The sequence below is a fragment of the Vigna unguiculata genome, chromosome 7 (genome assembly GCF_037176805.1).
Source record: "Vigna unguiculata cultivar grain cowpea cultivar isolate G323 ecotype 2 chromosome 7, ASM3717680v1, whole genome shotgun sequence".
Classification (NCBI taxonomy): domain Eukaryota; kingdom Viridiplantae; phylum Streptophyta; class Magnoliopsida; order Fabales; family Fabaceae; genus Vigna; species Vigna unguiculata.
Genome location: NC_140798.1, coordinates 39,103,159 through 39,115,550, shown reverse-complemented (window position 1 = coordinate 39,115,550; position 12,392 = coordinate 39,103,159). Strand labels below are relative to the sequence as shown.

The following is a 12,392-nucleotide window of genomic DNA, read 5'->3' as shown; positions in this document are numbered from 1 at the left end:
TTATGAAAAAGTAGAGATACTTTTCTTGGAAGGCTTGGGAGGAAGTTTCTTGAGAGTTGATTTAGAAGTTGGACACTTGGATGCACCATTTCTAGCTTTGGCTTTGGGGTACCCTCCATTTTAGGTCTTTCTCACCCTTTAGGATGCCATCTTGCTCAAAATATCCAAAATAAATTAATTAACAATCATTATAGGATATACATTTGTAACTACATGAGTTTTTCTTTTTATTGGAAAATTTAATTTGAAAGTTATTAAAAACTACTGTAATTGGACGAAGGACTAATTTGTATGTGAATTATATAAGAAAATGTTTTTGTTGTAAAATTATTGAAAGGGATATGAGGTTTTTTTTTTTTTTTTATTATAGCAATAGTTGATTGCGTATTTAATTATTAATGAACTTTGTACACAAAACTTATTTACTTGTAATTATAAGTCATAAGCTTACCATAATTTTTCGAATATAATTCTTCTCGAAATAATATTATTGCTTTAAATATTCAAGTCTAAACAAAAAATCCAATCTATTGGAAATCTATATTTTAATTGAAACTAGCAAATCAACCATTTAAGTTTAGTTGAACCAGATTTCAGATTCATCTGAAAGCACAAAGTTAGAACTGTTTTTCTAGAGGACCATTTAAAATTATAATACTAATTACCCAGTATTATTTAATAAAAATATATTGTTTTGTAGTAATTGTGGCCAGTAATGTTATTTTATATTTTCTTAAGCCCAAATTTAAAATAAAAGATAATTAGTTATTATGTTTGATGATCTTAGTAAAATTTTAAATCGAATCTGTCCCACAATATCCATTCCAATATTTTTCATTAACCCTTTTAAACTCATATTTGCCCGAACTCATCCAAGGCAATTGCTTCCTCTGCACTCTATCAATTCAAAAGATGGAAGTGGGGTTGTTATGGAGTGATAAAGGGTATTTAAATGTTTTCTTATATTTCAGGAAGAAATTGATGGGTGCACGAAGCAATTGGCCTCAGCCAAAAATCAATTTTAACATGTGGTTTGATTGGGCCTGATCCATATGTTTGATTGTTCCATCCCATTAGAGGGTCAGTTTTTCCCACACCTCTATAAATTTCTTCATGCACCTATATATAATTTCTTTTTTCTTTTTTTAATTACACAATTCAAAAATTAAAAATTATTTTAAATTTTAAAACTTTTTTTCTAGAATATTAATTTTTAAATTTTACAATAAGCCTTTGTAAGAGAAAAATTAGTTCCCAAATTGCATAATCATCCGAAAGCTAAAAAACAACTACCACGTACATTTCAGAAAGGTTAAAATAGGAAATTTATTTGTATGGAGTTTAGGAAGAAGCTTATGAAGCTGCACGAAGAAACTGTCATTTACAAGTCCGCTCAAGACGAGGCAAATTTCAAATTTCGTAAATTGAGCGGATTAGTTAAGGTGTTTATCTGTAAAACGGATAAAAAAATTAAGGATTAATTAAAATGAAATAAAATTTTGAGATATTCATTTATAGAAAGAAAGTTTAATATTTAATTAGAACGAAACTAAAATTTTGAAGTGTTTATTTATTTCTAAAGTTCAACAGAAATATTTTTTAATTACGCATCCAATTTCATCAGTTTTAATACACAAGGAAGGAGCAATCAAACATGACAGGATTTTTTTTTTCTCACATTAGTTTATTCTGTGGACGGTTTACGTTTCTGTTTTTTGTCTTCTTGGGCCGGTTGCGGGTCTTATTTATTTTTCATTCTATTTACGCTAGTCTTTATACTTACAAAGAACAACTAATTTTTTATTGGCTATTTTCATTCATTTCAGCAATAAAATTGTTTTTATAATACTTTTTTGCTAAAAAAAAGTATTTGTAATTTAAAACTTAATAAAAAAAAAGGAGTCTGAAAGAAAAATTATAAAGTATGACAGGTATTTTATATCTACACGGGTGTGTGAGAGAAAAAGATAGTCAAAATTAAAGAGAATTTGTGCTTGATGAACATGGTTATACAATATAAGTATATCTTTTATTTATCAGGCCAAGACAGCTTGCACATGACACGAAATTAACATAAGCAAGTAGTACAGAGTCTATAAACAGCAGCACTGCTTAAAAACATGTTTGAAAAGCACCACATAACAGTAACCTTATCAAGTCTTCCCATAATTCCAAGACCATTCCTATTACTCATTCTTTCATACATCTTCAGCTTATTTATTGCTGCTTCCCTGAAAAAGCATGAAAAAGACTATTCGATCAGTGCCATAGAGAACTAAATTAAGGAAAATCACGCATGCATGCATGCATGCTTTCATTGTTGTAGGCTATGTTGTGAAATCATCACTTTCCAAACTGAGATACATGATTACATGAAATGAACTTGAAAAGAATTTGTTTATATATATATATATATATATATATATATATATATATATATATATATATATTCACACATATATAAATACCTTCTTCCTTGTCTGGGTTGAAGTTTTCTTTGGAGCTGGTTTGGAGGGTGGGGCTTTGGGATTGCCTGAACTAGGTTTTGCAGAAGCATCTTTCTTGACCTGCCCTGCAGAGTGAGATTTCTCAACAGGTTTCTCAGCTTTGAGTGATGCCATCTTACACTACTCTTCTAAGCAAACACTTCTCCTAGTCTCAGGTTTTAACACTACACCATACATCAATTTATAGCAGAGTTTAAGCATAGTTACACCAAATTGCCAGAAACCAATGGAATAAACTCAACTATGAGCTAATGGAGGGATAATGCTGCAGCATCTTATGCTTTATCTTAGTTAGGCAGCAGATATTATTGGATTCATATTCTACAATTTGGTTTCACATGTTGAGGCCTGCATCATTCATATGCTGTTTTATCAGAACCCTTCTAGAAGACTGGTATTTCTTCCTTTGATAACAGCTATATATATATATATATATATATATATATATATATATATATATATATATATATATATATATATATATATATATATATATATATATATATATATATATATATATTAGGCAATAGCAAAAGTATTTGTGCCTGACATATTCCAAGAATTAACAACAGATAAATTAATTGTTTGTACCTTTTTTTTTTTTCTGTTAACGAATGAGATTGATTTGCTATAAAATATAAAGTGGACCGGAGGTAACAAATATACTTGTTTTGCGTTTTTTTTTTCTATATTTATGCACGAATTTGTTAGTGGGAAAACAAACTTTTTCTTTTAAGTTATATCTGCATTGATTAGTGTATAATTTGTGATTCTTGAGAAGTCTTGCGTTGTCTCTGCCTACATTTTTATGTCTTTTGTACAAATTCATCTCAACTAGTTTTAAGTTGAAATCTGTATGTGATCAAAGAAGCCCAAAATTGGAAGGACCTTTAACTTGTCCAGGATAATACATGAAGACTTTATCTGTGCATTCATTCTTTTTTACATAATAGATTAAACTTCATATATGATGAAGGGTTCCTTGATGTAGGAGTGTAAGACATAACAGAACATAAAGAAGTAAAAAAAATTACATAAAGAATGAAGAATGGAGTGCTGGTCTGATAGATAAACAAGGCCAAATACATACTTCTTAATAATAGGTTACAAGTTGCTACAAGAACTGTGTCAAAGAAGATCTAGAATCACCTTTTTGATGGCAGCAACAAACCATTGCCCTCTTGATAACTAATACACTAGATGGAGTATACGGGTTGTTCTCCATAAAAAAAATTGGAATATATATTCAACAAATTTTGGTCGCTTCATTTATGTTAATCAACAGGGCTTAAGATATTCGAACAACCAAACATGAAATAAGTAACAGGGTCTCTAATTTGTTAAGTCTTTAGTCAGTGAGGCTGCCCCATCCTCAAGGCTAGATATGCTGCAATTCTGTATCCAATTAACATTACAGTCAATGCAGCCACTTCACCCCACATGTTATCACCAAGCTCAAGACACTTTATTGCTGGGAAATCTCTCACTCTACAATGTAACCCTGGTCCACACTCATACACCTCATTTATTGGATACTGCACTGCTACCAGAAGCTTATAGCAGTAGTGACTGAAAGAAATGTACTTCAACCAAGCTATAAAAGCAGGCATCTGCTGAATATAGTAACCACCGGCCAAGAGAAACACCAGCATGGTCACTGAAGCTAGAGTTGTGGCTTGCTTCACATCCATGAGGATGGCACCAAGTGCTAGGCCTATTCCTTGAGACACCAGCACATTGAAAAGCATGATCAAGAGGGTTAACACAAATGTGACCAACGAAGGCTTAAGTCCACCCATCCAATAGGAAATAGTTACAAATATGGTAGGAAGCACTAGCTCCATTGGTAAGTCCCCCACCATTCTGGCAACATAATACGAGGAGAGTTGGTACATCCCCGAAGATCTTTCCTTTATTAGCATTGGCCTCTCCAGTGGAAATGCAAAGATGGCATTGAAGAGAGGGAAGAATCCCCAGAAGATGGAGAAGAAGAAAAGGAGTCCCACCTGTTACAAGGGTTATATTGTTATAAGTTCCACTGAATCACTTTGTAGTGAGTTTTTAATAACTGACACAAGAATATAGTTCATAAATAAAATACCTGATCTTGTACATGTGCAGCATCAGAGTGCCACCACAAAAGTCCTGAGAGAAAGGATACAGACAGGACCTGGAAAATCCTTAAACCAGAAAAAGATTCATGCCTCCTCTCTTGTAAACCTCTCTTAAGAAGCACCCTGAATTGCTCCCACCAGCTGGTACTCCATTGGTTATCAGAGCCTACCGGGCATAAGCAATGACCATTTAGTCATGGTGTTATGTATAACTAACTGTTGTCAACATCAAGAGAGAAAGAAAATTTCACTTACGTCTAGGTGTTCCTGACGTAGAAGCCAGAGGGTCACTGTTATTTTGCTGAATGTCTTCTTTAAGAGCAGGGTATAAGTTCTTCTTAAAGGATGAAATTAGGGACTGTTTCACTGAAGCTTGATCCTCATGGTGGTCTATCTGATCATCATGTTTCACATCAGCAACTATGCCTGCCAAACCACAGAATCCAACCAAAGTATTAGAGCTCGTCACCATGCCTTTCAACAAATCCAATTCCAATCCAACAAACGATGTTACTTATGTGACCAAATATTACAAGACATCCAACGACTACTCGTCAATTCAGATATCTTGTGCAATTCTAGTGAATTCAGTTTAATGTCTCATCTAGTTTTAGAATTAAAGTTGGATGGCTACATCATCAGCAACACTGGCTTAAAGAGTCCATGGTTGTTAGGTTGTTGATTAAATTGATGCCTAAAATTGCGCTGACAGAAACATCTTTTGCCTTGAAGAAAAAGTACCACAGCAGCAAGCGTGAGGGTAAAAGTAACGACTCTTTATTCAAAGAAGAAAAAGAATAGCAAGCACTTATGCAAGGATAAAAAAAGAATTGTTTTTTACAAGCATTCATAAAAAATATTTGAAGGTAAATGAAAGACAATAAACACAAATCAACTCTAATTAAACCCAGACCGCACCTATATCTTTCACAAAAACTTTATCAGGCCACCATGAGAATCGGACCATTCCAAACACCTTTAACATTTTTTTTAGATAACGTTTGTGTGTGGTTATTAAAATAAAAAAGATTACATAAAGTTTGTTCAGTATTGATGTATGCCAACACAAAAGGGGATGAATAACTTTCTCTGATAGTAAAGTCTTATCAATTTACTGCTTCTAATGACCCATTGTTACCAGGTGTCGCCGCCTTGACAATGGTTCATGAGTTCAGATAAAATCCTCAATCTTTAGACACCTCCATTATTTAAAATCTGAAAAGGAACCCTCACCTACCCAGCTTACGACAAGTGTAAAATCTCAAGAGTCAATCTTGTTTCGTGAAGTTGACATCCACAAACTCCCAAAATTTCCTTTCGCATCACAGAAATAAAAAACAGCAACGTTTCGGTTTTCAAAGTCATAAAGACATGTTCAGTGCCCCATTGACAGACTTTCGAAACAAATTCCCCTCACCATACCACATATTAAAAAATTTGTGGCCAGCATTAATGTCACCACACACTTCTCACTGTACTTTATATTAAATCTAATCTAATCTAATCAATCATCATGTTTAGTTTAACCCTAACTCACTCGACAGGTAAAAATTTAAACAAGTATAACATCATATGTTTTAAAATCATGTTTAACCATGCATTACTTTTTACTCAAAATAAAAAGGATGAACTTGGTACTTACCATTAGCAAGGTCAAGGAGGAAATCTGCCGGGTTCATGAAATTGAAAGCCGGGACATACCCAATGGATCCGAGATAGTCCATGACCCGATCCGCATGCCCGCTATAAATCGGGTACCCGTCAGACAAAACCACCACCTTATCAAACATCCTATACAACCGGCTGGAAGGCTGGTGGATGGTGGTGACTACGGTCCGACCCGCCCGGGCGAGCCCGCGGAGCACGGACACAATAAGTTGGGCCGTTGTGGAGTCCAAACCCGAAGTTGGCTCATCGACGAACAACAAACTCGGGTTGACTAACATCTCCTGCCCGATACTGACCCGTTTCCGTTCCCCACCCGAAATGCCCCGGAATAGAGCCATGCATCCTCCAACGGGGCTATTACGGCACCGTGTGAGGCCAAGCTCCACGATCACCATCTCCGCGTGCTCCTTCTTCTCTTCTCTGCTCAAACTCTTGGGTAGCCTCAATAGAGCTGCGTAAGTGAGAGTCTCCAACACTGTGAGGTGAGGGTAGAGAACGTCGTCTTGGGGAACGAACCCAACCTTGCGTTTCACGAAGGAGCTGTCGCTGTGTCCGTTGTACGTTATCGTGCCGGACACTTTTCCGGCAAGCCTCCCCGCCAGGGCGGTTAAGAGGGTCGTCTTGCCGCTCCCCGAGGGACCCAGCATTGCCGTTAACTCGCCGGGATTCGCTACTCCGGTCACGCCGCTCAGCACCTTTCTTCTCAGCTTGGACTCATTACGTAAAACGCAACCCTTCTTCTTCTGGCTCGCGTAGGTTATAGTGTAGGACACGTCTTCGAACTACACCACACAAGATAGACCAATTTACAGTGATTAGAGAAATATTCTTGTTACAACCATCTATTATTTCATGCTTTCTTCATATTAATCATATATATATTTGGACAAATATTTGAAGCTATGAAATAAGATAAAAACAAATGTAACATATAAATATATATGATGAGGAGAGAGGAGATGGATGAGTACTTTGAGGGTAATGGGGCGCAAGGATTGGTGAAGAACGGATAATCTTGGTGGTGGTGGTGGAGTTGGGTGAGTGTGATGCTGCGAGGGAATGCCATTATCATCCAATTCCAAACTTGGTTTGATTTTGTTAGTAGCAGAAGCTTCTGGTTCATGATGGACCGAGCTGGTCTCTGGTCGGGTTGATATGGGTGGAATGTTTGCTGCAATAGTGGTTTCTTGCTCAGGGGGCATCATCTCAGAAGTTAGTGATCCAGTGAGATATGAAAGAAGAGATGGTAAGTGTGTATGAATTAGAGAGAAGGAGGAGTAGAAAGGAGAAAGAAGAGGTTTGTAGAGTCACATGAGAGAACAGGTGTATGTATAAAGTGGGGAAGCTAGGCACGAGAAGCACACAAGGATGTGATTGAACGATAACACAATATATAGTCTTAGGAAGAGAGACCACCATCTGCGGCTACTGTTTCGGTGTTGCTGTCACTACTGTTGTTTGCTGTTCAATCATGTTTTTGTTTTGTAATCTGTTGGCTATGCTCAAATATAAGATAATAATAAGAATAATAATACTAAAAAAGAATGGGTTTTGGTATCTGCTAATTTTTCCTTTTGGGTTTTACCTTTACAACGGGAAATGTATTGTTGATGGATGGATGGATGGATATCATGCATTGCATTCAACCCGGCCACGTGTGTGGAGGGCATTTATTTGATTCCTTATCTTTTCTGTGAAAAAAAGTATGCAGATTTTTAAAGTTTCTGGGAAAAGGTTTGTAATAATACTAATAATCAAAACACCTTCGGGGCCCAATATCTGAATTCATAATATCCACTTGTCCTCAAAGTATGAAAATGTGTAATGCCTTTTCTGTAGCTTCCACTCCATTATTTTCCTTTTTTACCATCGTCATTAAGAGAATCACTAAACATTTTTTAAATTTATTCTATAAGTTCTAGGAATGTATATATATTTATATTATCAATCATGTTTTTGTTTTTGTTTTATTCTTATGTGCAGTTTGGAGTAACAGAAATTGATACATCTATTAGAAAGAAAATGAAAAATGTAATGGACATAGCTGTGATATGAATGTTAAACTACCTTAATAGATGTGAAGTGACGACCTTTCTCATTATGTAATCAAAGTCAGTGAGCATGTACTTTATTTTGGATAGAGCTACCCGAAAATATCTGAATAATAAAGTAAAAAGTGAAAACCTTTTTTTACACACGCAATTGCCCGAGAATAAAGCTGGCCAACTAAAATTACATATCATACATCAATTATCCGTATAATTGTAAAGTACAACTTCGGATAAACAAAACAAAGTAATCTATATTTCATTAAAAACAGAGAGTAATATGAAATCTTCTAAAATGAGAAAAAACGTGTTGTAAGTACTAAATACGAAACTAATTTCTTAAAAAGATAAGATAATTATGAATTTTAGCAGGAGCCATTATAACTTATTCAAAAATTTGGATCTTTTGTTTACCCTTTCCAGCTAAACATTAACAGAGTTATCTTAAAAAAATCTTATCTCTTCTACTTTGAGCGCTCTACTTTTCTTTTTCCTTTTGACCGTAAACAACATGCATGGTAGCACCACATAAAATATCTTGAATTATATGTACTGGTCTTAGGAAAGATTAAGAATGCAATGCATTGTCCCAGACTCTTGTTTTACTGTAGAAGACATGGGGTAGGACACCAAACAAACCTGTACTGAAAGCACATGAAAATTCTTTTTATATATGTATGTAGGTAGGATAACTACCAAAAAAACACTCGTTTTCCTTAGACTGTCTTTATAGGGTATCTGTTTTCCGAGGGTGTGTTTGAAAAAAAAGAAAGTATAAGAAAAAAAGCATGGTTCCCCCAAAGACTTTCTAGGTGTCAAGTACCGATTCATCGATAGAAGTAGTGGCGGAGATTAGTGTCGTCTTTCCCATAAAAGGCATGGCTTACAGAATGGAGTCATTATCAATGAAAGGGAGCTTCTTTTAAACCTTTTACTTTCATTTAACCAATTGGGGTAGCTCAGTTTTTTTTTTTCTTTCTTCTTTTTTGTTACTTAGAAGAAAAACCTTAAGGATATCTCAGAATATTTTTATTCAATTTACCGGTATTTATGTAGTTTAGAACTCTAATATATCTCTCAAGTTAGAAAATTGGCATCGAACAAAAATGTTAAGTTATTCTGCAAAATATGAGGTTAATTAGGGTTAGGGCTTGAAATTGTTGTTGTATTGAAGGTGGAAAGGTAGGAAGGACGAATAATATATTCAAAACACGGTAAGATATTCCCACTATTTGGCTATATATGTTCCACCTCACAGTTGGTGGCTGATCAGAGGAAGCTAGCTTAAGAAGATTTGAAATGAGGTAAAATATTCTAAAACTCTTTCGACCAAATATTCAGATTATATCTTGACGTTACGTGTCCAAGTTCTGGTGTTGTAAAGGATTAAAACCCTGCCTTCAACTAAGAGACAAACACACAAGACATTCAACCTTAAATAAACAGTTAATGAATGCATGTTTTTCCTAATTCAGAATTTCAAATGTCATCATAATGCAGCTCCTTTTTCCTTCAAGGATTTCATTAATGCAAACTAATATTAATCATTTTTGTGTGTAAGATAGTAAAATTAGTTAATCTATCGATACTTTTTTATTTTTCTCCTTTAATATTTCTTCATGAAAAGATTCTAGTCTTTTTATATTACAAACCAAAAATTCTGGAGTCACATTCGATCCATAAAAGAATTTCATCCCTTTAGATTTTGCTTGCTCCATTTTTATCATCATACCAATCAAAAGCTTATACATAATATCATTATAAACTATTAAACCAGTAACGTATTCTCAACTAGATCTTTTTAAAATATATCACGAATAAGCTGGACAGCCTTTAGCTGTTCTCTCAGTAACACACTTAATTACTGAACAAAGGTTTTTTCTACTCAACTGTGATAATTTTTTCCACCTTCTCACAATAACATACAAAATTAAAAAATTCTAAAATTTTAAATTTATCAATTGAGTTAATCATATCACCTTTAGATATAGCTCCCTAAAAAGCCGTGTATACCTTTACTGGTGTCAAAATCTGAAAATAATTATTAAATGTTGAATAATATACTAATTTATAGTTAAATAAAAATATATTTTATATAATAATTAAATTCTTCAATTATATTTTCTGATTTTAATTTTTAGTTTGCATTATTTGTTTTGTTTAAGTTTTAATTACCATGATGGTTATTAGATAATTAAATACATGTGATTAATAGTAAACTGCGAAAGACATGTATGTATGTAATTAAAAAATTAAAGGGAGTTATGAGGGTCATTATATATAAGGACTTAAGAGATATAAGGTAATTTTCCTTAAATTTAATTACTATAGTTAGACAAAACACGTCTTAAAATATTTATATTTATACACTTCCAATTTAGTATTAAATATTTTTTATTTACATCCTTAATAATATCGGTGCAAGATCTTTTTTTTTTATCGGCAAAGAATTAAATTAAATTAATAATAGAGCACTTGAGGGGGTGCTCTAACCCATTTACAAAAGGATGAGAAAAGATGCAGTGCATCTCCAAAACCTGTCAAAACAATGATAAAATTTTCACGTACAAAAGCTAAGACACCCCGAGACATTGGACATAAAATATATATATCATAGGGGCAATCGAACAACATCTAAACAACATTCTTGGAAAGGAAATAGAGCTTGAGTAGGAGCTAACAACATACTATGCTTCTACAATAATTTGGCAGGTGCAAGATCTTATCTATGATAAACTTAATTTTGGAAAACTATTAGTCTTGTTTTTTTATCAGCAATAACTAATATATAAGTAAAAAAATGAGACATTAGCAATGTTTCAACCCGTGTACAAAACTAATCAAAACAAAAGAGATGAGAAAATAACCTATAATACTAAATCTTCTTTTCAACATACAAATCTTCAAGCAATATCCAAATCTGCATATGATAAAACATAAATGAGATGCATCTTATCATCTTTATAGACCCAAAATATTACAAAGAATATATGTATACAATTGTGTCGTAAGGTCATCTCCTACCAAGATAGATCTAATAATCTATATATAACATAAAATAAATTTGTAAAAGACGTTGAACCGATTTTTCGAATACACCACACAAGGTGCATAAATTGCAGGATAATTTCACCTCTCTCTTAACTAAATTATCTTTTGTGACCACACAATTCAAACTCACTCATCCAACAAAGTGTAGTGTACTAGGGATTGCTTTTAATTCCCAAATATGATGTTATAAGCTTACTTAATAGTAAAAATTTTGGTCTACTCTCCCTTCCATTCCCATGTGTCTTGTTCTTGAGTTGATGGTCTATAACGTGAGATTTCTTCTCTCAATTCATTAATTTGATTTAATTCTCACTCAAACCATTCTCTTTTTCATTTAAATTTCCATTCCCATGGTTGATGTATTTATCGGAGATCTCATATAAAATATAGATAAGATAAATAAATTTATAACAAATATAAATCTCATCTTACAATAACTTGATTTTATAAGGCTAAATTATATTTAAAATATACTTTTAAAATTATATCAAAATCATGTTAAAATTTATCCTAACGAAATTTGTTATGATGAAAGTGTTGAAGATTATATATCAACTACTCACAAGAATCTTATCTTAGAGACTAATTTTGTAAATTTGATTTATAAATAACACCTATTTCTTAAAAGTATTTATTATACTTGTTTAAAATATTTATGAATTCCAAAATTCAATTTTTTTGTTCATCTTTTTCGCAATTAATTTTTTTTTTCGTTGAAAACTTTCCTTTTTCATAAACGAACTTGGCTTAAAGCATAGCTATCGAGTATGCATATACCAACCATATTATAATTTATAAAAGAAAAAAACCAATTGACTGGTTGTGAGTCAACTTTTCTAAGAAGGTGAAATAAGGTTTTTAATTCCTATTTTTTGACGTTAGTAACAAACTAAAATGACCCATTTTTTTCATTCTAAACTTTAGAAAGGGACCCAAAATCCTAAAAATATAGAAAGAATATTATGAGCACCGAATGAAGAATGAACTTGATTTATGTTTTGTTA

At 33.2% G+C, this 12,392-nt stretch overlaps 1 protein-coding gene and 1 long non-coding RNA gene across 2 annotated transcripts; both read right to left on the bottom strand.

Moving 5' to 3' along the window:
• Nucleotides 1-2,007: 2,007 nt before the first annotated feature.
• On the bottom strand, nucleotides 2,008-2,782 carry LOC114192203 (uncharacterized). The gene is made up of 2 exons (XR_003606071.2): nucleotides 2,469-2,782; nucleotides 2,008-2,231 (listed from the first exon to the last, which is right to left on the bottom strand). It is a non-coding gene; the product is annotated as an uncharacterized LOC114192203 (long non-coding RNA).
• Nucleotides 2,783-3,549: 767 nt separating this feature from the next.
• LOC114192382 (ABC transporter G family member 21-like) lies at nucleotides 3,550-7,754 on the bottom strand. Its single transcript, XM_028082089.2, has 5 exons — nucleotides 7,261-7,754; nucleotides 6,264-7,071; nucleotides 4,877-5,047; nucleotides 4,609-4,787; nucleotides 3,550-4,513 (listed from the first exon to the last, which is right to left on the bottom strand). The coding sequence occupies exons 1-5, from the start codon at nucleotides 7,492-7,494 to the stop codon at nucleotides 3,860-3,862; spliced, it is 2,046 nt and encodes a 681-aa protein (XP_027937890.1). The 5' UTR covers nucleotides 7,495-7,754; the 3' UTR covers nucleotides 3,550-3,859.
• Nucleotides 7,755-12,392: the final 4,638 nt, after the last annotated feature.